Source organism: Balearica regulorum, chromosome 21 (genome assembly GCF_011004875.1).
Source record: "Balearica regulorum gibbericeps isolate bBalReg1 chromosome 21, bBalReg1.pri, whole genome shotgun sequence".
In the NCBI taxonomy this organism is placed as follows: domain Eukaryota; kingdom Metazoa; phylum Chordata; class Aves; order Gruiformes; family Gruidae; genus Balearica; species Balearica regulorum.
Window position 1 is genome coordinate 194,124 of NC_046204.1, and position 27,132 is coordinate 221,255.

Below are 27,132 nucleotides of genomic sequence, written 5' to 3' on the forward strand. Positions count from 1 at the left end.
AGTATGCAATATATACTCTGAAAGTTAATGCAACTGTGGAGCAAACATACTACAGAAAAGCTACGATCCCATTACTTTTGAGATTGGGGCAAGTTAAGAATCACAGGTCTGATACTTATCTCTCACCATCTGCCAAAAATACAGAAGTACATCATTCAGCTCACCTTTGACATCCACGCAGAGGTGAAAGCTACAGATTTATAACTGCAAGAACTTCAGTTGACAGAAGGATGACTATTGACAAACCAGTAACATAGCTGGACTGACACTGCCCAGATCTCTGAATAAGAACATAGCACCATCTTAAACTTTTTCATTTTACAAGTCTCTTCATTTCTCCTCATAACTTACCTAGATAATTTGGCTCAAATTTGTAAGTATGTTTAGAATGACCAAATCACCCTTTTAAAAATTAATAAACCGTCAGCAAAAATATAGCCGGTTACCTTTGAGATGCCTGTATTTCAAGGAATTGCATCACGTACCTTGTCAGAAGCAACTTCAGTTACATACTTATCTAAGATTACTTCTTTTCCAGTTTTAATAAGATGCTACATCTTTTGTTCTGTACCTTGCACTCCCTGCAGTGACTTTGCCTTTCTCCCGCAGGCTTCTTCAAGCACTGTTGACCACACTTCTCTCTAAAGTCCCTTAAAGCAGAAAAAGATGAGCAAATTGTCTCCGTGCAATCAGCTAAGAAATTTATTGCTCTATGAGACATGCCTGTGAAGTAAGCCCATGAATTGTTTCTTTTTACTTCCTCTATAACACAAATTTTAGCATGGTGGGGCCAAAGTGCTTCCAGGGTGTTTATTATTTACCTTTTCTAACAAAATCAGCACAGACAGAAGCTTTAAATCCTGCATACCAAGCCCCAACAGCTTACACATCCAAATATAATCCTTGACGTTCAAAAGGTACTTGCCTGCCTTTGTGGGATGCAACCAGAAAGGAAATAATGTGTCCTGAAGTAGGCAAGGTAGAGAGAGATAAAACACTCCACAAAATCCCAGGCAAAACAAGAGGAATGGCCACTACATGACCGCTTTCACTGTATCCACAACCTCAACACCTACGTACAATCAGAAAAAAGTAATGACTATTCTTAAAAGTCTATTTTCTAGAAATTACCAAACAACAAAAGTAAACACACACTTGAAATAGTTCTTTGCAGCATATTTTTTCAGTTTTATTTATAAAACCAGAAGCTCCTTTAAAGCATACAGTTAAAATCACAACTGTAAATTCAACCACAGCTGAATATTATTTCAATAAAATATTCCTATCAACTGATGTAAAAATTCATTCGATTGTGATTTAAAACTTCATTCAGCTGGAAGATAAACTTACCGATACATTACTCATTCAGCAAATATTTATCGCACACTGTAAAACTGGGGTCCCTCCTGTTCATAGCAATACCATGAAAATATTTGCACATCAACTCATCTCTTAAAAACGTAATTCTGTATTTATGAATATAATAAAAAAAAAATTGCCAGTGAACTCCACCAAGTTTCCAAACTGCTGATGCCCCCACAGGGGGTAGTAACTGCATCATTACTGTACTTGCGCATTTTCCCTTTGATCACCAAAAAAGTGACCTTCCAAGCAGCTCTAAACTGTCTGCAACAATTATGCCAGGCAAAGCAAAGTCACATAAACAAAATAGCATGTGCAAATCTGGCTGCAATATTTACTCCATTGGTCTTTCAGATCAGAACTGGATCTCACTTCGACTATTCCAGCAAACTACAAAGACTGAAAGACTAATACAAGCTGAAGTAAAAATTAACAGTTTCTGAAAACTTATGGAAACACAGTCCTTCCAAAAAGGCTTGATAAGGCATTTAATTGCAAGATGTTGTGTTCTAGCAGGGTAAAATAGTAGCCTGGGAAACTGTTTTTTCTCCTAAACCTGGTTTTGCAGCCAAGATCGTTTGCGGTTGTGGGCAAATAATTTAGTTTAATCGTCACACAGGGCACCGACTCACCTCTTCATTCCTCTTATGTTCTTCTCCCATACTAAAATTTGTTTCTGTAACCCACGACTAGTGTAGCCCCTGACACGGAATCTTGCACCTAAGATTTAGTTGAGATTACAAACTTTGAATTTGAACTCATAGGCATGTGCACCTTCATTATACATGGTCAGAGGGTATGGTGTTCACAGCTCTACAAAAACTGACTAGGATTTCTGTTGCTATATGATCCTACTGAGCACAAATTCATAGTAGTAAGTGGTACAAGAAGGGTTAACATCTCCAAACAAGACACACGTTTAATATGATCAAGTTTCTATAAACAGGGCAGAATCCTGACCACTTGTAGCAAAGACAGCACAGGATACAGTGAGTGAAGATCCCCAAATTACACTCCTGGATTTGGTATGAACTGGGGGTATGCATCTGTGCAAGTCCTTTGCATCTCTGCCTCTTTTTACACAACTGGGATAACGATAGTCATCTTTTTGACATGCTTCCAGACCTATGGACGAAAAGCATTATTCAAGCGTTAGGTACATATTACTATTCTCCTAAACTGAGTCCCACTGTTTTATAAAATGGTTGACACATATGCCTGCCAAGACAATGCAAACCATCTCCTTTTCATACTCAGGAAAAAAACAGTGGAAATAATGTACAGCAAAAGAGTTGATTATCTGAACTTTCCTTCCAGCTTACACTTTTAAACTATTTTGAAGGAGATGGCTGTCCTTACCTTGAACACTCAAATCACTCTATTTCACTAAGCCTCAAAATACACTAAAGCAGTCAATTTAACACAGCTAACTAGAATAGATTCTAGTGCATCATTCTAATTTGACAGTTAAGTTAGGTAAGAAGCTTCACAATTAAGAAAAGAATATATACGCAAACCATCTTATTACATGTTTTAGAGCAAATATTTTAGGCAGTGTGGTTACAAAGCAGAATACAGTGTTTGGAAAGCGGTGGAAAAAGACTAGGACAGGTATAAGGTATTGCCCACATTTTCCCACTTGAGTACATAACCTCCTATATGTAAACACCTTTTGAAGTCTCTTGTTTTAAGAAGTGTTTAAAGTTTGAACACAAAAAGTACTGAGGATGTGTGGACCTCTGCTGATTTACAACACTGAAGAAAAAACAAGTTTGAGCTGAAAAAACTGAAAGACAAATAAAGAAATGCAGCTTAGAGAATAAATAGAAAGCAATAGGTACGAAGAGAGCAAGCAAGCATACTGTTAAAACCAAACCAAAACAAACGACAAAAAAAGAACATTGCCCAAGTTAAATTAGCCTTGAAAACTTCAAATTCTGCAAAAATAACTTTCCTTGAAATAAGCTTTAATGACGAAGATTGTCACAGAGTTGATTTTAAAAAGTAACAAAATCCTTTAGATAAATACAGTTTTCCTTCAATGATCTGCAGATCACAGTATTTTTAACTCACTTAACAACCTGAAGCTTGCTAATAAATGAAGCTGAAGAAGTGAAAAACCTTCACACAGGAGAAGAGTTACACAGAACAAAAGGGTGAACAATGTGCTACATTCTAAAACTCTTTGTTGAGAAGGCTAAGGTGATTAACAACACCACAAGGAAAACCTGATTACATCCAGCTTTTGATAAACAAGGGAGAAATCAGACAAAATTTGCTAGGTTTCAGTGAAGTGTGTCATGTTTGAAGAGCACTTTAAAACATTCAGCTTTAAGCTAGAAGTATTAACATGAGAATGAGTCCTTTTACATACTTAAAGTGGCTACCACTTTCTGAACAACAAACTCATGTTATGCACCAACTCATTTTTCATCCATGGATTTCAACAGCCAGAGACTCCATTATAAAGAAAGAGGTTAAAACTTGTACAGGAAGTCAACAGTGATACGAAATAACAAATATTTGGACTGATGTTCAAGTTTGGCTCCATAACGTGTGACTTTTCAAGATAGCAGAAAAGATGAAGCTCAATCTCTTTTTCTTTTTGTTTTTGACATCACCACAACAAAAAGAAAATAGGGAAATGGCTCAAAATTTCCTATTTGCCATGTCTGGATTCAATTCATCTAACTAATAGAACAACACAAAACTTAAGATACAAATCTGCCTTCAGTGCTAGCAACACACAATAAAAGACTGCATGTAGCTACTTGAATTGATAACTAAGCCATAGTGCCTTGATAGAGGAGGTTTTCCATGGGTCTTTTGATAAAAAGTAGATCCTGTATAAGGAAGTAATTCCTGAATTGTTACTACTTTTTTTTTTTTTTGATTGCCATTTCTAATTTAATCTCTAGTGAATTTGCAAACCAGTTACCCTCAATTAATTTTAAATGCCTATCTTGAGAAACACAGCTTTAAAAGCAAAAGCTATAAACCAACCTGGTTCCAAAACACTCATCATGAAAAACATAGGGAATAGCTTTGCTTCTTTTTACTTCAGTTTATTTTTTTGATGGGCACAAGCTGGTGAAAGGCATTTTGATGCAGAAGAACTTGGTCAGTTTTCAGCTGCTCATTAAAAAGCCGACTGGATTCTTGAACCAGCTACAGTGATTTTAGAGCCTTAGACTATTAGGATTCTCAGTTTAGACCTTTAAATATTGAACAAACAAAAATGAAGAGCACTCTGTTGTAGCTTGGTTTCAATGCTGGTTTCAACACATTTACTTTACTTGGAGAGTAAACATGCTCTGTTAGGTTCATCACTGTAGGTTCTTAACCACTGCATCTTTTCAGACTCTTATGTGCAAAGTTCAAACAAACAAAACCCCAAACCAAAAAAATCTTTGTATTTTGCTCATCGTTGAGCAATCAAAAGTTAGAAACATAACCCATTCTGTGCCAAGTCTGTGAGGTCAGGAATGGAAACAGCCTCCCAGTGAAAGATTGTCTTCAAAGTCATGCCAGGAGAGGAGGGGTAATGGAGGAAGATTTAGTTTCACGTGTGTGACTGCTCACATTGGGAAGAGACAGCCAGACAGATTCACTGCTAGTATGTAGCAAAGCCAGAAGAAACAAGAATGGGAATTACACCAAGCAGTTTTACTGACACAAGCGCTGATGTCTTCAGCGTTGCAGGAGTGGAGGTGATTTTCCCTTGTTTTCCGTATTGTCATCAGTCATTGCAGCCTCACAACTCGGTTCCCTGATGTCGCATGTAATGCAGCCCTTTAAAAAGGAATAAGAACATAGTAATTTAAATTCTCCTTTTTATGAGTATATTTCAGAGAGTCAAATCCTGATAGCATGATGTGTTGCAATCTCTTGAAACCTCTCACCAATGGGCTGAAATCTCTCTAAAAGCAGAGATTATACAGATATTTTCAGAAGCAGGTACTTGCACCTCCAACTTATCTTGTCTCAGAAATGAATTCTTTGGTCAGTGGAAAATACAGTTTTAGCTTTGAGATAAAAAGGCATGTGACTTCCTTGAATTTGAAGACCTATCTTTCAGCTTTATAAGCAAGCTGCTGATTAAGGATTTGGACTTCAGACTGAACAGCAACCATACCAACCAACAAAACAAGGATGAAATACCCGAGAGTATCAACAGACCAGATTTTTCTTGTGCTTGAGAAATGGTACAATATTGAAATAAAGTATTAAAACAGAAATCCTGCATTTCTGTCCACCTTCAGAAGCTTGGTTGCATTCACAAAATGACAATCTATATTGGAAACAACCTACTGCTTAGGAACAGTTTTAGCACCTTAGATATCAAAATATTTATATTTGCATACCAATACATCTCATAACATTTGAGATGTAAACATTCAACAGAATTTTCTGCAAGACCACTGGACATCATTTTGCTACCTGAATCAAACACATGGTCCTAACCACAACAGGACACACAAGATGTTTATCTATGAGCTATTAGGAAAACAAAGACTGATTTTCTCATCTTGTTCCAGAGCCAAGGACATAGATTTCTCAATTTTTCTGCTCTAAGAATAAATACCACAGCTCACAATACCACATTTGAAAATCCTAGCACACAGAGCATGCAGTGCTGCAACAGACGTTAGATTTTTCTGCTGCATGAGTACATGAATGCAGCCCACGCTGCCTTAAAATTTTCTGTACAACTCATCATTGGAATGCCAGATCTTTGGGGGACTAGTGCTGCCTTACTCTTTTCTTCTTCATAGCACCCAGGAGCATGTTAAACTGATTAGGACATTCTCTAACATATACTAATATAAATCAGAAGTAGTTTATCAGAGTGCCCAAGAGTTATACCAGATAAAATAATCAGGCATAAGACACTATAATTCTTAAAGAATTAATCCACCTGCAAAAAGCCAGCTATTTTTGTGTTTCTTACTATATGCCTGAACCTCCTCTGTGATTACGAGCATTTTTCAGTTTGCTGAACACAATTACTCTAATCTTCACTAACGGTCCAGTGTTACAAGCTATTCAATCATAGCAACAATCAACTTCATAAGAAAGAGAGCAAAAGAGCTAACACTACGAGAAAAAACATTACTAGATACGGACTCTTATGTGAGAGCATGACACTATTTCCGTTCACCCAACAGTGTGGCTGAAGAAACTTTGCTACAGGTGGTTCCTACACAGAATTTGCACATCTTGCAAAAAAATACAATGGAAATACCTGTATTTTGGCATTTCTCATCTGGCTAGCGTACTCTAGCTCATTTCCTCCTTCTGTTTACAAGCAATAACTATCAGTGACCCCAGCACTATAAGATTGCATTGGTTAGAAATGGCACTGCCTCTGGCTAGCCAAGGCATGAATAAGCTGCTACTTATTCTTTTCATGACTCCTTACCTGCGTGCTGATTTGCAGTGGGACAGTCTGCGTCCGGATCCACGTATGCACCTCTGCAAGCTCCTTCTTTTGCCCATCTGTAAACCGAGGCTGCTTCTTTCGCATGACTGTCAGTTTCTCCAGATCCTCCTTTAAAACTTCCTCTTTAATTCTGCAGAAAACAGATACCTGTGAATACAGCCGTACTAAATGAAGCAAGGCAGGCACTGATTGTAATCACACTGGGAGAGTCTCTTCACCAGTATCTACGGCTGAAGTCTAGGCAGCATCAGCCGCTGAAAAGTAACTATACTTTGCTATGCCTGATTTGCTTTGTAAGGCTTCTTTCAATACTGGCCTAACCATCAGGGGTTTTTTGGTTGTTGTTTGTGTTGGGTTTTTTTTTTGGTGTTTGGTGTATAATTTTTTTTTAATGTGGAATCTCATTACAAATTATACATAAGCTAATTGCAAGCAACTTGCAAATAACACATAAGCATTTTTACCCCTTTATGCATTTAAAGCACAGGACAATTATCAATCCCCTTAACACGTCAGCAAAAAAGGTTACATGGCACTGTATTTTAACTGATAGGAAAAGTGAGGAAAAAATAGACAAAAGGAAATAACTAGGGCTTAAAACGCACAAACAGTAAATCAATACACCTTCTTGGAGTTTCATTGGTATGTGCACTGTTTCCATGGTCTCATTTTTAATTCTACAGTTCTATACACAATTCCAAACTATATGTCAGAAATTGTTGATGTTTTCCAACCTGTTTGGCACTTGGTAAGTCATTAGAACTTGTTCAGGTGTGTGATCCATCATCATCCAGGCTGACTCATGTTGGGATTTATGAGCTGTCCCTTTTTCTTCTGCTTCCTGACTCTTTTCTTCTTTGGAAGCTTCAGAAGAATCATTACTGGCAAAATACTTGCTACTTTTCCCACTACCTGCTGAGAATTACCATGAAAAAAAGAATGTAGATGCCTCAGAAATCCTAGTAATTCAGCACAAAAAGTAAGAGAACACCAGTGTATTCTTGCTAGCTAATTCTGCAATACAAACATGGGTACTCCCAGATTACTAGGAGTAATTAGCAAGTGATTACTACCTATTGAGAATTCAAAGATATAGTGCATTCTGTTAAGCTACTCCAGGTCTCCAAAGCTCTATCTACTCTTCTCAAAATTTCCTGGCTCAATTTCTCTGCTTCTGTTTCAAGAAGTCCTGCTCTAGGCAGATTTACCCTTACTCAAATAACCTGTAAGCCCCTATCTAATGCAGAGTAAAGTGATAATAAGCAAAATGAAAGAGTGACTTACAGGTTAAAGGAACAGCTGCTTAGAATCCCATTTCCAACTACAGTGACTGAAACAAACTTGGCTTCAAATACTGCAAGTTGGTGAAAAGACTACAGATCCTCTGTAATAAGATCTCCCATTCCCATTACAGTATCTTGTTATAAATTACCAACATGTTAGCAAGCCATCTAGCACAAAAGCACCAAACATCCAAATCTCAAACTTCCCTACCTGTGCCACAACCAGAAGTCTCATTGGAGCCAGAGCCTAAAGAACCAGATAAAGCTGATCCACTGCCTGATGCTGCTGAACCTGTACCCGACCGGGAGTCCTCGTACAGTGAGCGGTCAGTAAATTCACCAGAAGCACAACGGCTAGCTCTGTTACCACTATCTTCTGGATCATTGTCCTGGAAAGAAAAATCAAAACAAACACATCCATGGAAGTTACATTTACGTTTTAAAAAGGAAGGTTGTGCATTTACTGAATCTGTCACATATTGACTAAGTTCTCATATCAACTCAACAAGTTTGGAGTTTCTAGCTCTGAAAATGAATGGTGGTCTAGAACTTGGGATAACACTCTTCATGGGTGAAAGCAACAAGCATCTGGACTCTAGTTTACTGGTTTCCGCTGTAGATCCTTCCCCACTGGGCCAAGATATTGTACTGTTGCATTAAGTTAATATTTTCTGCTGACAAGAGAGCAGGAGTCATCCTGTTAGATGGCATGAAGCAGCCACGCATATCAAGCAATGGTGCACTACAGGGAAAATGAGAGTCTTCCCCAATTCATTATGTGAAGCTCACCGCTTCAGCGGCTACAGGTACACCAACTCCCCTTTCAGGACCCTACCCTGCAGTTTCAGCTGATCCAGCCTTTCCAGCCCAATCTGGATTCAGGAGCCAAAATTTTTTTCCTTGCCTGCAGAGCTCAGATTCCTGCCTCTGAGTTTACCGCGGAAGTTGGAGAGGCCTTTTCTATGCCCATGTATGGAAACCGACCCACACGGATCCCTGTTCTTCGTTCATTAGCTGCATCCCTGGGAGACAGAGGGAGTAATTAGAAGCGTATCTTCCCTTCGTTTTGGTTCTCCACAGAGACTGTGGGACCAGGTGAAAAAGGATGCGAATTGTGCAGCACTAACCAAGTTCCACATGCATAAAAGCCCCAAACCCAAAATTCCTGCCAGCAATTTAATTGAAAAGGCTGCTGCCACCATGCTGAGCAAAAGCGACTTGTGGCAGGCTAGACCAGGAGATCTCACATTTCTGTCATTTGCTAAGTGCCAACGCTGTACTGTTACATGGGTGCAAGTATAAACAGCTTTCTCCGCCTCCTGTGCTATTTGTGCCCTGCAGTCTACATAGCACAGCCACTGGAAAAAGCAGCTAACAAAACCTGGTGACCCTGAAAAACAGATCATCATCACTGGTTCTGGTGACTGAACACCGTGAAAGTCAGTTTCTCCTCTACATTAAAAATTTGTGCTACTTACACATTTAGCTTCTGCACGTGCTTTAACATCAGTACTAATGGAAAGCTCCATAGATTTTGGCAGCTCTTCTTGAAGCAAATTCAGCTGAAGCGGTGAGCTGCTCCGTGAGCTACTCAGCAGTAGGGCCTGGTCATGCTGGCCCTCTTGCTGGTCCTCCATGGATGTGGCAGAAGGGGCTGGAAAGGGCGGATCCACAGAGTGTGGTGCTATTGGTGATGGAGCAGGAGGAGGGGCTGGAGGTAGCGTAGTGCATGGATATGAAGAGGGGGGATAAACATATTGAGGGCTAGGAAGAAAGACATATTGAGGCATTTGAGCATACATGGGGAAACTCTGAAAAAATACAGCCATAAACGTGCCTATGTTTGGGGGATAAAGTGCTGGGCATGACTGTGCTTCACAGCATAGTTGTGATGACGACATGGACTCAGGTTTAAATGAGTTAAGGGCAAGCTCCTCTCCTACAGAAGAGGCTGGAAAACTAGATAGTGGATCCGAATAGACAGGAAATCCCATAGGAGGAAGGACATTCATACTGGAGGAGCTCAGATAGGACACTTCTGAGGGAGAGAATGACTGTTTCTGATTTGTTCTCTTCTCACATGGAAGACTATTTCTATTTTTACTAGAAGAGCGGCTATCCGAGGACTGTCTCTGAGGTTTCTGGCGCTTGAATTTTCCATGTTTGCCTTTTTTACAGGTAGCTGGGCTCATTTGCTTTGAAGGGGAATCTCCTAAGGAGGAAGAAAAATAGACACATTCACTGAAATGACCAACCTAGAGGAGGGAAAAAAAAAAAAGAAAGAAAAAGAAAAAACCAAACAAGAGAAAAGAGAAAAACATCCAGATAATTGACTGTGGCTTATTCGGAGAGCTGTCTTTCCTCTTGATAATTCTTCCATACACTACAGTGATAGACTTGCTGACGTATCTACAATATTTTCCTTCATGTCATCAATTTTCTTATCGATCATTTTGGCTTATCCCAATCAGACCTTTTACTTTCCTTCAAGGGGAGGAAATAAACTACTTGGGATTTGCAGGGTTTATTGCAGTAATTACCCACTTTGTGAAAAGTCTGAGATAGCAACAACCAAGACAGAGCAGACTTTCTGTGTGGGCAATGCTGTGGTCAAGCCTTGGCAGTTTGAAGGAAGTATTCTGTGTGCAGCTATTGTAAGACACTTGCTAAATCATACAAAGGAGAACAAGACTCCAATGCTAGGTTGGGAGGTTAGAACTAGATGATCTTTGAGGTCCCTTCCAACCCAAACCATTCTATGATTCTATCTAATAAGTCTTTATTTCTCAAATCTGCTGCCTACCTTGGCCACAGGAATGTCCATTGTTACTTCTGCTCCCCTGTTGAAGGTAAGTCCTAAACGGAGAGAGCAAGATCCTCTGGCGGAACTTGTCAACGTAGTTCTGCTCCTCCTTTTGAGTGTGGGCTGACAACGTCTCTTTTGTTAGCCCAATTGGCTTTAGGTCCTCAGGTACCATAGTGAGACTCTGAGCATTCACAGGAGGCAGCTCAATTTGTTCACTTCCAACAGGAGTGTCCTCCATTGTAGTCACTTCTTCAAAGAGGGAAGAAAATAAATCACTCTTTGCTCTGGTGTCAACTCCCACAACACCCAGAGGGTTACACAGAAAACAATCTCGTCTGAGCTACCGAGCAGATACAGGCTGCAAAGGCGGGGGGAGAAAACACCCTTACACTCAAATATAGTTACACTAACATCAACTGAGCAAATTGCATGGTCTGGAAAACATTTAATTCACTTTGAAGTTACAGAGGCACTTCTTTCTTCATACTTTCTTAGAACAATAGCAGTTAAATACTCATTTTTATGCTTCTTTCTGCATTAAAATGAAATAACACTCTCCCATTAAAATTTCCAGGCTCAAGTTTTCTTCACAGTTTCCCTAGAAGTACCTTAATTATATGTCAGAGTACATACTCATGAGAACGTATCTCAAATGGACAAAACTTTCTGTATACTTCAGTCTGGAAACATTGTGTAAATTTAAAAATCAGTGAGTCAAATTAGTACCTGATTCAGGGTGTGGGACATGCACTATAGTGCTGCTGTAACTGCACTGGCTGGTGACAGACACCACACTCGGAGCCTTGTTGGACAGGGTCAGGTCTGTCAGAGGAGCTCCCACCATGCCTGCAGTTGTCTGGTCTTTCAGTGTCTCTCCCCGATCAGCAGATGTTGGAGTGTGGGAATTAACTGCTGAAAGCATAGGAGTATCCATTGATAAATGACAAAGTTTCTACATGGAATTTCAGTCCAAGCACTATGCTCCCAGTCTATCAAGTCTGACTGTTTCAGAAACAACCAGTAACTATGCAGACTATTAAACGAGATAGCCTTATATACAAATAAATATAACATTCATATGCCAGTGCAATGTCAGCACATACTAAACATGGCATAAAATAAGTGAGCAACAGAAGGTTCATTTAGTAACAACGCAGCCCTTAGGAGAAGGACTTGGGGGTATTGATTGATGAAAAGCTCAACATGAGCCGGCAGTGTGCGCTCGTGGCCCAGAAAGCCAACTGTGTCCTGGGCTGCGTCAAAAGAAGTGTGACCACCAGGTCAAGGGAGGTGATTCTGCCCCTCTACTCCGCTCTGGTGAGACCCTCCTGCAGTACTGCATCCAGCTCTGGGGTCCCCAGTACAAGAAAGACATCGAGCTGTTGGAGCGAGTCCAGAGGAGGCCACGAAGCTGACCAAGAGGGCTGGAGCACCTCTCCTGTGAGGACAGGCTGAGAGAGTTGGGATTGTTCAGCCTGGAGAAAAGGTGGCTCTGGGGAGATCTCATTGCGGCTTACCAGTACCTGAAGGGGCCTACAGGAAAGATGGGGAGGGACTGTTTATCAGGGAGTGTAGTGACAGGACAAGGGGTAATGGGTTTAAGCTAAAAGAGGGTCGATTTAGATTGGATGAGTAGAAAGAAATTGTTTACTGTGAGGGTGGTGAGGCACTGGCACAGGCTGCCCAGAGAGGTTGTGGAGGCCCCATTCCTGGAAGTGTTTAAGGCCAGGTTGGATGAGGCTTTGGGCAACGTGATCTAGTGGAGGGTGTCCCTGCCGGTAGCAGGGGGGGTTGGAACTAGATGATCTTTGAGGTCCCTTCCAACCCAAACCATTCTATGATTCTATGAACAAACAATAGTTCTTTTGATGCATTCTACATTCAAAGGCTGAATATTGTAGCTTATGCTTAACTGTGAGATCTAGACAAGGTAGGCAAATATTTACCACATAACCAAAACATTTGTGCTGTTACTGTGACAACAATTTAAAAAGTGGACATAAACCTTGGAACATACAACAGTGGCATAGAAAAAATAAAGCAGTTGTGGTTCTATTATGATTGTCAGTATACATTGTGTTACCTTCCAAAGCCTCAACTTCCTGCTGCCTTTGCTGGACTTGCTTGTCATCTTCTGAAGATGAGGATGATGATGTATTTGCAGAAGATTTACATTTCCTTTTCAATGCTGGAATACTGCAGCTCTCTAGATATCTGAAATAAAAGCATGTCACAGGAAGCTCTCCCTACTTTGCATTTTTTTCTCCATTTGGAGAAACAAACATATGAACAATCCAAACTGGAGATCCAGGGGTTGTTAACTAGTATTTTAAATTCACTGCATGAAGCTCTGGACACGTATCTGCTTTCCAAGGAGTATTTTAAATAAAATCCATCAATTACTCTTAAAAAAAAAAAAGAAGGAAGAAAAAAGAAAAAAAGACGATGTTATCCACTAGCTTAAAAAATACTGACATTTTATAATTTATATCAACTTTCTGTTTTATATAGATGTTCTCAAAGTGTGTATTGAGAAGACACTGATACATTCTGCCCATCCAAATTCTCTTAAACTCTTACTGCACCAACGGTGAAACTACCAGCAGACAAACATCAACAGCTGCAAACCGACTCTTAGGCCCTAAATTCTTCATTACTATGTAATTCAGATTGAGTGAGCATTGGGATGGATTGCTCAGAGACAGAAAACTTTACAAACCATCTCAAATTTATCTCACAACTCAAAACCCAGACAGTTTAGACCAATGCAACTGCTTGGATATTTATCTTCCACCAATTAATCTTAAACTTGTATCACTAAAATCGCGTCATAGTTTATTACCTGATGATACTATCAACACAATTGATCTGCTGATAGGAAGGAACACGTGGTGTCTTCTTTGATTCATCATAAAATGCATTGCCTAGTTCTTCTGTGCTATCACTTCTCAGTGTCTGAAGAAAACAGGAAGCAGTGTGCCTCTTCCCTAGAACAGAAGAAATCCTCATAGACTCCTCTCAGAGGCATCTGAACACTAACCCCACAAAGACACACACATATATACACACTTGGATACATATATATTATACAGGGATATATGGCCTATGACAGCACAGATCTCATTACGAAGTTATTTTGCACTTTCATCTCAATTGACGTGTTTTGAGACAGGGGAGGGAGAAGGAGAAAGAACGCCTCAGAACAAAAAACCAAAACCCACACACCACCTTAAACATCCACTCAGAACAACTAGTAAACACAAAAAAAACAGCATAGGAAAAAATATCGTATTTAAATTGTAAACAAAGCTGCAATTAATATTACTCTTCTCTCAATTTATAGGTCACAGAATCCAATCTCTTATTTAACAGTAATTTAGAGCTTTTTATAGCATAGATACACTGGTCAGAGTAGTATCAACATTCACATTACAGTCACCTTATGTCGTGGTTTTACCCCAGCCGGCAGCTGAGTACCACGCAGCCGCTCGTTCACTCCCCCCCATCGGGACAGGGGAGAGAATTGGAAGAGTTAAAGTGAGAAAACTCGTGGGTTGAGATAAAGACAGTTTAATAGGTAAAGCAAAAGCCGCGTGCACAAGCAAAGCAAAGCAAGGAATTCATTCACCACTTCCCATGGGCAGGCAGGTGTTCAGCCATCTCCAGGAAAGCAGGGCTCCGTCACGCGTAACGGTTACTTGGGAAGACAAACGCCATTGCTCCGAACGCCGCCGCCCCCCCTCTCTCTTCCCCCAAGCTCCTTATAAACTGAGCATGACGTCATATGGTATGGAATACCCCTTTGGTCAGTTTGGGTCACCTGTCCTGTCTGTGTCTCCTCCCAACTTCTTGTGCACCCCCAGCCATCCTGCTGGCAGGGCAGCGCAAGAAGCAGAAAAGGCCTTGGCCCCGTGTAAACACTGCTCAACAATAGATCCATAGAACAAAAACATCTCTGTATTATCAATGCTGTCTCCAGCACAAATCCAAAACGTATCCTCACACTAGCTACTATGAAGAAAAATCAATCCTCTCAGCTGAAACCAGGACACCTTATTAACACAACTAGGTGTTAATTTAAAACTTTTGTCAAGAGTATCACACTGCCAAACGTTTTAGTACAGATTCCTAAGATATTTGAGGAAGCATCTGGTTTTCTCCATATATTTGCGCTAGGTACTAACTGCAAATAACATGCATTAGCATAATATTAAGCACTCAGTAACTAAACCACTACTTCAGTGGGAAGCGGGTAGTGTTTTCCAACCTACTGATTGTTTCTGAGAGTCCATGTAAAGTAACTAAGGGAAGCTTCCATAGTAGACTGATACTTGCTACAAGCAAGCCTGCATTTTCACTAGAAGATATTAAAATAAAAATTAAAAAAAAAAAAAAAAAAAAGTTAAAAGTCTATTAATCTAAAAAGAGACAGCTATGTTTCTCCATCTCTCAGGGAGCAGTTAAAAAGTTATTGCATCTGCTGAGGGTTTTTCTGGGGGCAAGTTTTGGAGGTTTTTTTGTTTGGTTGAGTTTTGATTGTTTAAAAAAAACAAACCCAAAACAACACAACCCCACCCCCCACTTACCACATTTAAACCATGCTAAAATGCTACCTTAAGTTCTTCAGCATAGTACCAGCTAGCCAAGCTCACGGCTATGGATCTATAGGAATTCACGTTACCTTAAGGATCATAATTACACTAACTTACCTCCTAGCATTTCTGAGCTCACAGCTTGTTCGTTTCCATTTTGTGGCTTGCTCCTTGACGCAATATACAGCTGCTGTCCCAGATTCTTTATTCGGTTGACATCTGCACAAACTTGTTGCAATGTCATCTTCAGATACGTGAAAATGTAAAGTCAGAATAAAATTAATAAAGAGAGGGCACAGCAGACCATTAAGATGGACTTGGGTTCTTGTATTCTCCAAACCAGAAGGGAGTAGACTGTCAGCCTAAGCCTGGTATCTATTGCTATTTGTGAATTTAATGAATCTAATTATCATGGTTAATTTAATTAACTATGATAAAGCTCAAACAGCCTCAGCATTTGAATGTTTTAATACTGATGCCAGTCTTGAGAGTGGGAATAAGCTGATGACTTACCAAGGAGCCTCACAAGGAAACTAGGTAATTGCAATGCTTGTTTTGGGACAGCACTGTTTCCACTCTCTTCTATAGCAGCCTACACTGTACCTCTAGTGCCCTTTTTAAAACAGAACAGAAAATCCCAAGCAAACAGAAACGCTTCCACACGCGTCAATCCTCTTTCTGGTTGCATGGTTCCTTCAATTTTTCTCCGAGTCCACTGGTTCTTTGAGGAGGTTGATCTTACACAAGTCTTCAATTTACTTTAGTGAACTACTGTAGTAGTTATCTGTTCATTTTAGTCAGCAAAAATAAGAGCGAAAACCAAAAGCCAGCATTCTATAGTTGACCAATGTAAGTGCATTTGCTGTGAACAGAGCTGTATCTTCCCACTTCAGTGAAATTCATTATAAGTAGTGCATATGTTCACAGTAAAAATTTTCATTTTTAAAACTTTATTTTTACTACTCTGCAGACAACACCACATTTATAGACTTACTGGTTCCTGTGTTTCCTCTGCACAATTCCCATTGGAGTCACTTGAAGACGCTATGCTGATGTAGTGCTCGTAAGAGCCACTGCTTCCAAGGCTTCCATAACCACTGGAAACATTGCTGTGAACTGGCTGCATGAGGGGGAAAAGTTGAAATTAAAAAATAATCCTCTTAGAGAACAACAAACTTGGCAATACAGAACTTCAAGTAAACAAAGTATATTAAGTGAAAAGTCGGTATTGCTCTGGGCTCTACCACTTGACTGGGAAAAACTCCCTACCATGCTTAAAGCTGTTTCAGGATGCAGATTTATCTTTCAATATAAAGACTTGGCAAATACGTCAAAATATTATTTTTTTTTCAACCAGGTGGGGTACCCCAGAGCCCTAATTTTAAGGCTGTCACACAAGCCTACTTCAATTTAGAACTTCCTTTCAAACCTTTTAAAAGATCATCCTCAAAGTACTCTGCTAAACAGACCCAAGTTTCTTTAGCCTCTCATTCAAAAGGCCAGCCAACATTTTGAAATTCGTTCATCTTCTTTACCTGCAGCAGCAGCTTGTAAATTTGTCCTTGCAATTCTCTTATCTCTTTCTCAACATTGCTTGGTTCTTTATTTCTTGCAGCAAAGACATCTTCATTCAGAGGGCTTCTGGAGACAGCCAACAAAATTTCACTTTTACTTTTAATTTGATGAAGAAACGGTAGCTAAAAACCAGAGCTAGAACAGATTCTTTTTTTAATCATCCTTATTTTATTTTGACTGCTTCTCTGAATCAACACAAAGGGATGTCATCTGTTCCGCTAGCAGCTCAGCTAGGGTAGTGGGGCAGTGCTGGGAGAGCAGTGCTTCATGTGAAGCCCCCAGGGAAGTCAGTACACCAGCAGAGCGACATGAGTTAAGGTTGACAAGCATCTGCCCCTCTGCCTCCCTTCACTCAGAAGACAAATTCACACCCCATAAAATCTTGAATAAAAGATCACTTTGAAAAGTCAAAAGGCCAGCCCAAAAAACCATTTCCTGGAAAAGAAACCAGATGAGAGGAAGGCAGACAGTCATATTTCCAAATCTCTTGGAAACTAAGGAAACATGGGAAAAATTAACTTGCACATTCAATACTAACTCAATTTTTTAAAGAAGTTACCTTGGTAAATATTTAGATTCTGTATCAAGTGAATGTTCCACAAGAAAACAAACTAGAAGGTGATTTTGGCTACAGGTCTGTCAATTAATTTTTTTTTTTTTTTTTGTGAAGCAATCGGGAATGAATGTCAACTAATTATTTAAGTGACCTACTTTTTACATTCCTTTTTACCTTTTACTTGGCTTGTCTAAAACTAGTACGTCCATTGTCACATTATTCGGACATCAACCATATACAAAAACATAAGCTAAAAAAGAAGTTGGCTTTGCCTTTTACTTCAAAGTAATTGACTTATTTTCACACTTAATAAACAAGACTAATGCTGTTCTGAAGAAATGGGCTGCAAGATGCTAGGTAGTTGTCACAGACTGCAGGAGCAACATTATGTCTCTAGTTCAGTACTGAGACTGTTTTGTTTTGAAGAGTATTCAATGAAAAACACTTTTAACAGATCAATTTGACAACTGACTTACGTCCGGACTTTGTGTCGGCCAATGATGAACGCTACTTTCCTGCTCCATGGATTCACAAAACTGGACCAGCTGGTATCCAGTATGACATAATCCCCATTTTGAGTACAAAATCTAATAGGTAAATGTTCAAAAGGAGGTTGGCCAGCAAATTTCAGGACTGAAACAAAAACAGTCAAGAAACAAGGTTTAGCTTACAGTATGACACAGCAGTGCAAGCACAACACTAATGCCTGGGGTCTGCGGTGGAGTGACCTTTCCTGGATCCCAGGTGCCCACCAAGCTGCGCTATCACTCCCCTCCCTCAGCAGGACAGGCAAAGGAGAAAAATAAAATGGAAAAACACTTGTGGGTCAAGTTAAAGGCAGTTAAATAAAGCAAAAGGCCACATGCAGAAGCAAAGGAAAAACAAAAGATTTATTCTCTACTTCCCATCAGCAGGCGATGCCTGGCTGCTTCCTGGGAAGCAGGGCTTCAGTACACGTAGCAGTTGCTCCGAAAGACAAACGTAAATAACGAACGGTCCCCCTCCTCTCCACCTTTCTCTTTGCTTTTATTGCTGAGCAGATGTCATATGGTATGGAATATCCTTTTGGTCAGTTTGGGCCAGTTGTCCTGGCTGTCACTCCTCCCAAGATCTTGCCCACCCCCAGCCTCCAGGTGTGTAGGTGTGGGGAATGTTGGAGAGACAGCCTCGATGCTATGCCAGCACTGCTCAGTAGTAGCCAAAACACTGGTGTGTTATCACCACCTTGCTAGATGGCACAGCACCTATCAGGGCTGCTCTGGGGAAAATTAACTCCACCTCAGCCAGACCTAATACAGAGCCCTTTGAAACTCTAGGTTTGAATTTGCTTTAATCTCAAACTGGTTGCTTTAATTCATTAATTCATTTCTTTTTGTCTAGACTGCAGATCAGTCACATGTCAAACAATATCATAATGAAAGAATGTTAAAACCAGTAGAAATTCCTCTTTAAAGCAACTATGCTTACTTTTCCGGTGAATAGCAATCATCAAAGGACGATCTTCTGGGTGCAAATACATCAGTATGGATGTACCAATTAGATCTTGAGGTAAGTAACCCAATAAAGGCACTGCTCTGAAACATGGAACACATTATCACTGATTATAATATAGTTTTGAGTATTTAAATCTTTAACCCTTTGTTTGTCAGTGAAGCCCCCATGCACAATCTACAATGGCATGAACTAAGGCTACAGAACATTTCCCAGCCCATCTAATAATCCTCCAGTGCAATGCAGACATGCAAATACCAATGACTAACACTTCTGCACCTGGAGATCTAATAGATTTTCACATTTGCAGACAGTTTTGTGCTTCTCTATATGCAAAGTAAAAAAAAAAAAAAAAAAAAAAAAGAAGAGGGTCATGAAGAAACAGGTCACAGACAAAACATCAGTAAGAAATCTGACATGGATGCTGCAAAGTGTGTTGTAAAAACACTCTTGTGGCTTTGCAGGAGACAGCTTTAGTCTGGCCAAACTTATTTGACTCGGCTCAGTACAGCTGCATCTCCACACTGTGATCCCCAGAGCTTTGCATTATGCGGGTTTTCCACTGTCTGTCCCCATGCCCTGAATAACTGACTGCAGTTCTGTTTAATTCACATTTTAAGTCAACAAAGGAAATTACATCTGTGGAGTTCTAGATGTTTTTCAATGAGCAGACTAACACAAAACTACTTTGCTTAATTAACAATTTCCAACTGCACAGTTCAACTACTTTACTTGGGTCTCCAGCTGCATCACCAAAGGATTTATTGCTACCTCTCCATACACACCTCACAGGTCTTAAGATTCAAATCTCACCTGTCATCTATCTCAAGAAAAACACATCCAGGCGTGTGAGTGGTGGTGAAGATTCTTTTATCCATAGGAATTCGAGGAGCTAATAGATAAAGAAATATTCACTGAAACAAAATATGCACTGAGACAGAAAACCTACCTGTTACTTTTGCTCATGACAGTTATTGGCTCCTGAACTTTTTAATTGTTCGCTGCTTTCTGACCAGTAACTCATAGAAACATTACAAGTTTTTAGGTGCTACAGACCTCTCTCAAAACTAAAAATAATGAGATGATGTCAAATGCTTCAGGGCCTTGCAAAGAAGGCACAGATGCTCTGGATTTGCATGCATACACACACACGCAAACTGGAAGGTATATGGGTAAGACTGCCAAAGTACAAGTTCTAAACAAAGGAAGCAGACTTTCATATACTGTATTTTCCTATTGGCTTTTTTTTTTTTTACAGGAGTCTCCTGACTTGCCTTCGTATCCAGAGTGAATTTTCTCAGCCAAAGCTAAGCAGCAGGATTCTGCATCCACATGGACTGAAGTACACACATGGACCAAGTACGGGGTGATTCGGAAGGGGTAACAACGCGTTTCTTGTTCTTGATCTTTACCAGCCCTGAGGAAAAGTGAAAGGGATTAATGCACTGGTTTCAAGATTCCGATACTTTTTTTTTATGCCAGGGCTGAGAGCCCTGCACAGAGAAGTTTATCTGGGTTTGTGTGCTCAGCATATCAGAATCTTCTGAGGTCCTACACACGCTCCCTTGTGATCCAAGGCCAACAGATTCAGCAATACTGATCTTGCTCCCTTTAAAACCAAGTAGGTGTTTTGCCTCTAGTACTTCCATTCAGAGGCTGTTCTAGAAATGCTGTTACTCTAACGGTTAAAGACCACCTTCTAACTCTCTGACCAAATGTATTCATGAGAACCATCCATTTGATCCTGTGCTCTCCTTCAACTTAAACAGTTCTTTCTTTGTTGTTCATTCTGTACCATTTTTAGGGGGAAAAAAAATTCTGTCTCTCAAGTTTTGTTTCACTGACCTAAATAAGTAAGACTCCTCCAGGTTCGGTTCACAAATAGTTGTCATTCTTCGATTGTCCTCCTCCCATGAGGAGAACAATCTTCCTAGAACATGTGTGAGCAGTAGCAGCACACACCACTTGAGATGAGGTCTTAATTGGGGCTGACAACTGCATCAGTGATTGCCTGTTTCTATTGCAAGTGCTCTTTCACCTGTTATAATTGCAGTATCTTACCCAGCTCTGACAGAAAGAATTGAGATAAATTTTTGGACATTATCACTTACACTAAAAGTTATTTTCTTATTTGATGTTTAGTTTTGTAAAACGTTTCTAGAGAGAAGTTAGTGTCATAAAAACTACTACTGAGACCTCCCCCCTTTTGCAAAAAAAAAAAAAAAAAAAAAAGGCAAATGGATATAGGACATAAGCAGAAGTTTAAACCACAAAAAACATTTTCATACTTAAGTCTAGTTGTGTGCTTGTGAAAAAATATTTTTACTCATGAAGCCCACATAATCAAAAGGTTCTGTTCTATAAAGGAAGAAGAGATCTCATCTGAAATAATGTCAGCTTTTGCCTAGGTTTATTTTTGAAGAAAAACTAATGCAAAATGTTTATGTATCCTACAAACAGTTCCCTCAACTTAAAATTTATATTGGTCCTGTTGTATTTATTCCAAGTGCCCTTACACAATTCAAGAGACAAAGGGTTTTTGAAACATGGATGGATGAATCAATGATCGATTGAGCGATGGAATAATTATTATATCTGCTCAGAAGCAGAGTTCTTACTGAAATCAAGAGACCACCTGAGTCTGGAACAGAACTGCACTGAAGATTACAGGCCAATCTCCATTTTTTCCTCTCTTCTTTTAGCACTAAGATTAGCCAGGCACAAAGCAAAAAACTGCCTCCATAGTGACAGCAAATAGCATCTCATGATTCAGATGTCATACTGGGACTCAGGTGACTGAGTTTCTGTTACTGCCTTTGTCACAAACTCTGAAGTACTCTTAAGCAAAACACCCTTTGCCTCCACTCTCAAAATGTAAAAGGGGGAGCAGCAATTTTTCACAAGATTGCTCTTCTCCCACACAACAATACTGAAGGAAACCGAGAGGTTCAAAAGAAACATTATGAACAGTTTTCCTTCCACCCCATGCAAGTTTAAGCATCATTATGGGAAAGATATCCAAAATGTCCTGCTGGTTGCCAATATGAAACACAATAAGCCAATTTTGTCATGGAGTTCTATGAGCTCACACTGATCAACTGTAACAACAGAACATTCTTTCTGCTCAGTGCTGTACCCTTTGCTCAGCCTTCACAAACATATCACTATAACAATGTACTTGCCTGATCCTGCAGAAAAAGGACTTCACCTGGGCATATTCATATAGAGAAGCTAACAAGAACACACATTGAAAGTATCAGTTAGTTAATATCCTTAAAAAGGTCACACCTATCAGAACTATTTTAAACTTTGCATTCTCCAGACTTTGCAAGCAAGACTGAAGTCTCACAACCTGCTCTTTATTAGCTACTGAATTAGCTGTTCCAACAGTCTCCTCCCACCTCACATGTGGTGGGCTGACCTGGAACTAAATTCAGAGGAAACACATATGATCTAAAAAACTCCTTTCCCCAGTGCATCACTATGGAAAAGAAGGGTGAAAATTCCTGGCTTTATGAGCAGCCTCTGATGTCTCACATCCTTTGGCAGCAAGGATTTTGGACTTCCCAGCTCTGATGCCAAAACAGCCCCGTGGCTAGGTGAGCTACGTTCAGAGCAGGCTGCAGACCATACAAAGCACCTAAGCAACTGTGAGATGTAGATTAAACAACTTTAAACTCACAATTAGACCTTTAGTTTCTTTTTTAAAAGCAGCAGTATTTGAAATGAGTAAGATGGTACACAAAACAATGAAGTATCTGACTTTTACTCACCCCAAGTAAGACTTAAGCCTCTGGGAGACTAGCTAGGACTAGCTCCATAGCTCAAGTTTTTAAAGTGGAAAGGGAACAAGTGTGGCCTACATATCTTGCTAGAATAAGCATTTAAAATGAACAAATATTCTATCCTCATTCTGCAAAGACAGAAAGACACATAAAGCATTTAAGAGCATTGTCAAGTCCCACCTGTTTGACTTTCCATGTTCCAAAGTGGCAGGTGGGACTGATCAGTGTGTGTGTAGAACACACTCACATCCTGAGGGACAAGCAGCTCTACAAACCGAGAGGAGTCCAACACTTTCTTCTTACAGTTTAGAATGGATGCTGCCTGCTCAGAAATATGCACTATGCGTCCAGAAAGCAAGGAAAATACAGCCACAAATGTGTCCTGGAAAACAAAGGTTGTTAAAGGCAATCCTCCCCCAACACATGGTAACAATATTGTAAGGATAGAACACCAAAACAACAACAACCCCAAAACAAACAAACCGACCCAAAACCATCACACACCACACCCTATGACAAAGGTTCAAAAATGTGTTCTTAAGTTAGTGTCCAATTAAAGTGTGTGTGAGTTACTACAATCGCCAATGCTACTGTAGCTTATTCATGATTTAAAAATGCTAAGATGACTTCAGTATCAAAACTGAAACAGATTACAGTGATGCTTGCCATTGTCCAGAATGGCTGGTTGTCACTTCTCCCCAAATTTGAGAGTATTCACCACAATTCCACAAACAAAAATATTCTGAGAACTTTTCAAGTAGAAGGGATTTGCAATATTTCTTATATGGCATCTAACAGTACTGAATCTCAAGAAACACTCTTTTCTTTGAAGCCGAGCCAGAAAGCATGACACATACTGCAAATCAAGGAAAAAAAAAAATTCCAGGAGTACAAATAGAAACCAAAATCCCTCACAACTATGGACTTGATCAGCTTTGAAAACATTCTGCTAAGTCTGTCTCAAGAGATGACTATGCTGTAAATCAATTCTCAAGTAAGATTCTCAGAGATACTTGTTGCTTCTGGGGGGAAAAAAAAAAAAAAAAAGAAAAATAGGTATTTCTTCACTAATTGCTGTTGGGTACCCTGAGTCAGTATAGATAAGAAGTAGTCTTGATCTACCTTTAAAAACACAAAGACCTGTCTGGCTAAAACTTAAAGGCTTACACATTCTATTTCCAAAAAACAATGTAAGACGACTAAACAGAGGGTGAAACAGCAAGCGATGGACTCCTTGAGTGTGCCTGAATTCCTTACAGTGTTTTTTGGAGTGTGTTCAGATGCAACTGCCACCAACTCTTCTATGCTGTATGTCATCACATCTGTCTGAAACACTCTTCGGTCATTCAGAGCCTGGAAAAAGTCATTGTTTGCTAATTGAAAACAAAAAAAAAAAAAAAAAAAAACAGGAAAAGCAAAACAAACACAAGGAAGTCAGTAAGGAGACTACTTTGAAAGTATTTCTTACAGCCCTTGTATTTTTGCCATCTTTTTGGTGAAGTCCAAGGTGAGATGAGGAAGGTCTGTGTAGTGACAAAGGAAAAAGGAATACTGATTATACCACTGGAGTGACCTATTTATGGTACAGAGAATGAGCATGAGGAAGTAGAAAGGACAGAACATGATGGCAAAAGAACAATTTTAGCTACTTAGTTCTGTTGGAAAGCACAGACTATCCAATAATTTTTCAAAGTGGGACGGGAATGCTTTTTTCCCAATATACACAGAAAGTTATTAGTAGGTACCTATTACTGATAGAATTGCAAAGAAAAGAGAAGCAGTAGGTGGCCATTTTAATAGAAAAGATAACATGATTATTTAAACAAAAAAACCCAACCCAACACAGTGCTTCAGAAAGTCAATTGTTTGCAGGATAACTGGAATGCTTTCATTTGTTTTAATGTTATTTGTTGTCAGACACATGTCTATTCAAATCAAGCTGCTGTAGAGCTTCTACGCTTCCAGATTTTTTCCACACATACCTTGGACCTGTTGGACACACTGCAAGGCATAGTTGAGAGCACTGATGGTACTGGGCTTGCTGGAACTCCTTTTCTCTTCAGGCAAACACCTTTTCATTTCTTGGATCATGATCATCAGATCTCTGTGAGACTGGCTCCCATTCAGCTGCTCACTGTAAAACAGATGTTAAACTTTACTGGAGAATTCTGGTATAGGACCTTTTCTGTCACCTAATTATTCACTAAATCAACATTTGATGGGCTTGGTCGCAGAGTTAAAGAATATCTGGAAATGTCCTAATGCTCATTCACTTATTTCCTGTTGTACCTTTCTCACTTCTTTGCTACTTACTCTTTTCTCCTCCACCTTCCTCCGTTCCAACTCCAACATGTCATGGATGGCAAAGTCACTTCACAATCAATCTACTTGCTAAGATGCTTAGCAACTAAAAATAAGCTGATGTTTAGATTTTCTAAATCTCAGTGGTATTAGAATCATGAATAGATGCTGATTCTTTATGTATAGAAGTCTTTCTAGCCTTGAAGTTTGCATTCAGGTTGGATGGGGCTTTGAGCAACCTGGTCTAGTGAAGGGTGTCCCTGCCCATGGCAGGGGGTTGGAACCAGATGGGCTGTGAGGTCCCTTCCAACCCAAACCATTTTGTGATTCTATGATTCTACAATCTGATTATAAGCACTTCAAGGAAACGTGAGGTCCTCAAAATACACAGGGATGCAAAGATTTCATTCCGGACATGATTTGGGAGCCTTCATTATACTTTTAACAGTCGTCAGCCTCAACAACTGCAAGGTTACTAACAAGCAAAATCTCCCGCTTCTTTTGCTTATTTCACTGACTGAAAAATAAGCAATCAATATCCTCTAAAATGCAGACTGATTCTAATCCTACAGATATGAACACCATTATTTTAAATAACTTGTCCGTTCAGCATTTTTATTAGTATCATACTCTTAGTATATAAATCACTAAATAAGTATTGCATGTTAACTTTACGTGACGGTTCAACATTGTATAACTTACAGCTCTTGAACTGCTTTTTTTTAATTTAAAAAAAAAAAAAAAAAGAAATTAGCACCTCATTGAATTTCCGAGCTTTCCGGAAAAAATATTAAGTGATTTCTGCTTTAGTACCATTAAATGCAGCCTTTAGATCAAGTATATATAGAAGCCACAAAAGGGTCAATGACGTACGTATCTGGATCAGCCAATCTAAGAATGAGGCAAACAGCTTACGAGGAAGCACGCAGCAGCAATCTAATCTACATGCGAGACCATTATAAACATCACGGTTCGCAATTCAGGCAAGCTTCCTTGCTGTACTGAAGTAAGCGAGCCCCAAGAAGAACTCTGGATCACAGCTGCACCAGTCATTCTGACTTTAGCTCTCTGCCCAAGTTAAGCACCTCAATTCAAGCAATAGGACAATCGGTTCTACACGCTGACAAGAGTTACCTGCTAACTTTGCTTTGCCTCACGAAACTTCCAGCTGAACAGCCATTTGACTCACGGCTGCAGAAATCAGTTCTGCTGAAGTTTGGCCCGTTAAACTGTTCCCCGCTGGAGCTGGCTCCCGCACACATGGCGCAGCCTAAGTCCGCACCCCGCCGATGCTCTCCGTCCTGCAGCCCCGAGCAGGCAGGGCCGAACGCCTCCTCCCGCTCGTCCCCAGCCCCGGCAGCCGGTGACCAACTCGCGCCGCGCTCCGAGCCACCGCCTCGCAGTTTGCCCACGTCCATCTCCGATCCGCAGGCCGCTGCCAGGCAGGGGCATCGACCGCCGCGGCCTGGCTCCCCCGCACGTTCAGACCTTCGGTACAGGGGACGGGCGTCGCGAGCCTCCTGCGGGAGAAACAAACACCGCCTCAAGGGAGCGCGGGAGGAGCGAGCCCACCCCTCGCTGCCCGGCCGACCGGTCCGAACGGCTGGCTCCGTCCTCCTGCGCGACTCTCCATCGCGCGCCCCCGCTTCTTACGGTCGGGCTCCGCCTTCAGCTCGCAGGAGCAGACGCCAGCACGGATTTCAGTCGAGAGACCCCCCCCCCCCCCCCCCAGCTGCTCCCGGGCGGCCGCCGCTTCGCCGTCCCACCCCCCCCCCGACCCCGGCCCCTCCCGCCGCCCCCGGGCCCTACCTGCTCCGAAGAGGCAGGGACGCGCCAGCCCCGCCGGAGAGCGCCCGTTGCCGAGCGGGCCGCCGTGAGGCGCCGCGCCCCCGCCCCAGCGCCGCGCGGTTACGTAACGGCGGCCGCACGCGGCGGCCC

At 40.6% G+C, this 27,132-nt stretch overlaps 1 protein-coding gene across 3 annotated transcripts; it reads right to left on the reverse strand.

Moving 5' to 3' along the window:
- Nucleotides 1-1,167: 1,167 nt before the first annotated feature.
- Nucleotides 1,168-27,132, reverse strand: PER3 (period circadian regulator 3). Of its 3 annotated transcripts, none has more exons than XM_075773325.1 (22): nt 27,004-27,132; nt 26,329-26,714; nt 24,876-25,027; nt 24,151-24,266; nt 23,074-23,275; nt 22,291-22,339; nt 20,383-20,525; nt 19,922-20,000; nt 19,085-19,191; nt 18,094-18,250; nt 17,022-17,127; nt 16,481-16,606; nt 15,604-15,730; nt 13,737-13,881; nt 12,978-13,108; nt 11,621-11,803; nt 10,892-11,143; nt 9,567-10,300; nt 8,300-8,477; nt 7,540-7,720; nt 6,785-6,935; nt 1,168-5,154 (listed from the first exon to the last, which is right to left on the reverse strand). In XM_075773325.1, exons 2-22 carry the CDS (start codon nt 26,610-26,612, stop codon nt 5,053-5,055), a joined length of 3,705 nt encoding a protein of 1,234 aa, XP_075629440.1. In that variant the 5' UTR covers nt 26,613-26,714; nt 27,004-27,132; the 3' UTR covers nt 1,168-5,052. The 3 variants fall into 3 exon arrangements, with proteins under 3 accessions (XP_075629440.1, XP_075629441.1, XP_075629438.1); XM_075773326.1 differs by having other exon boundaries at nt 7,540-7,717; nt 11,621-11,806; XM_075773323.1 differs by having other exon boundaries at nt 11,621-11,806; nt 27,004-27,131.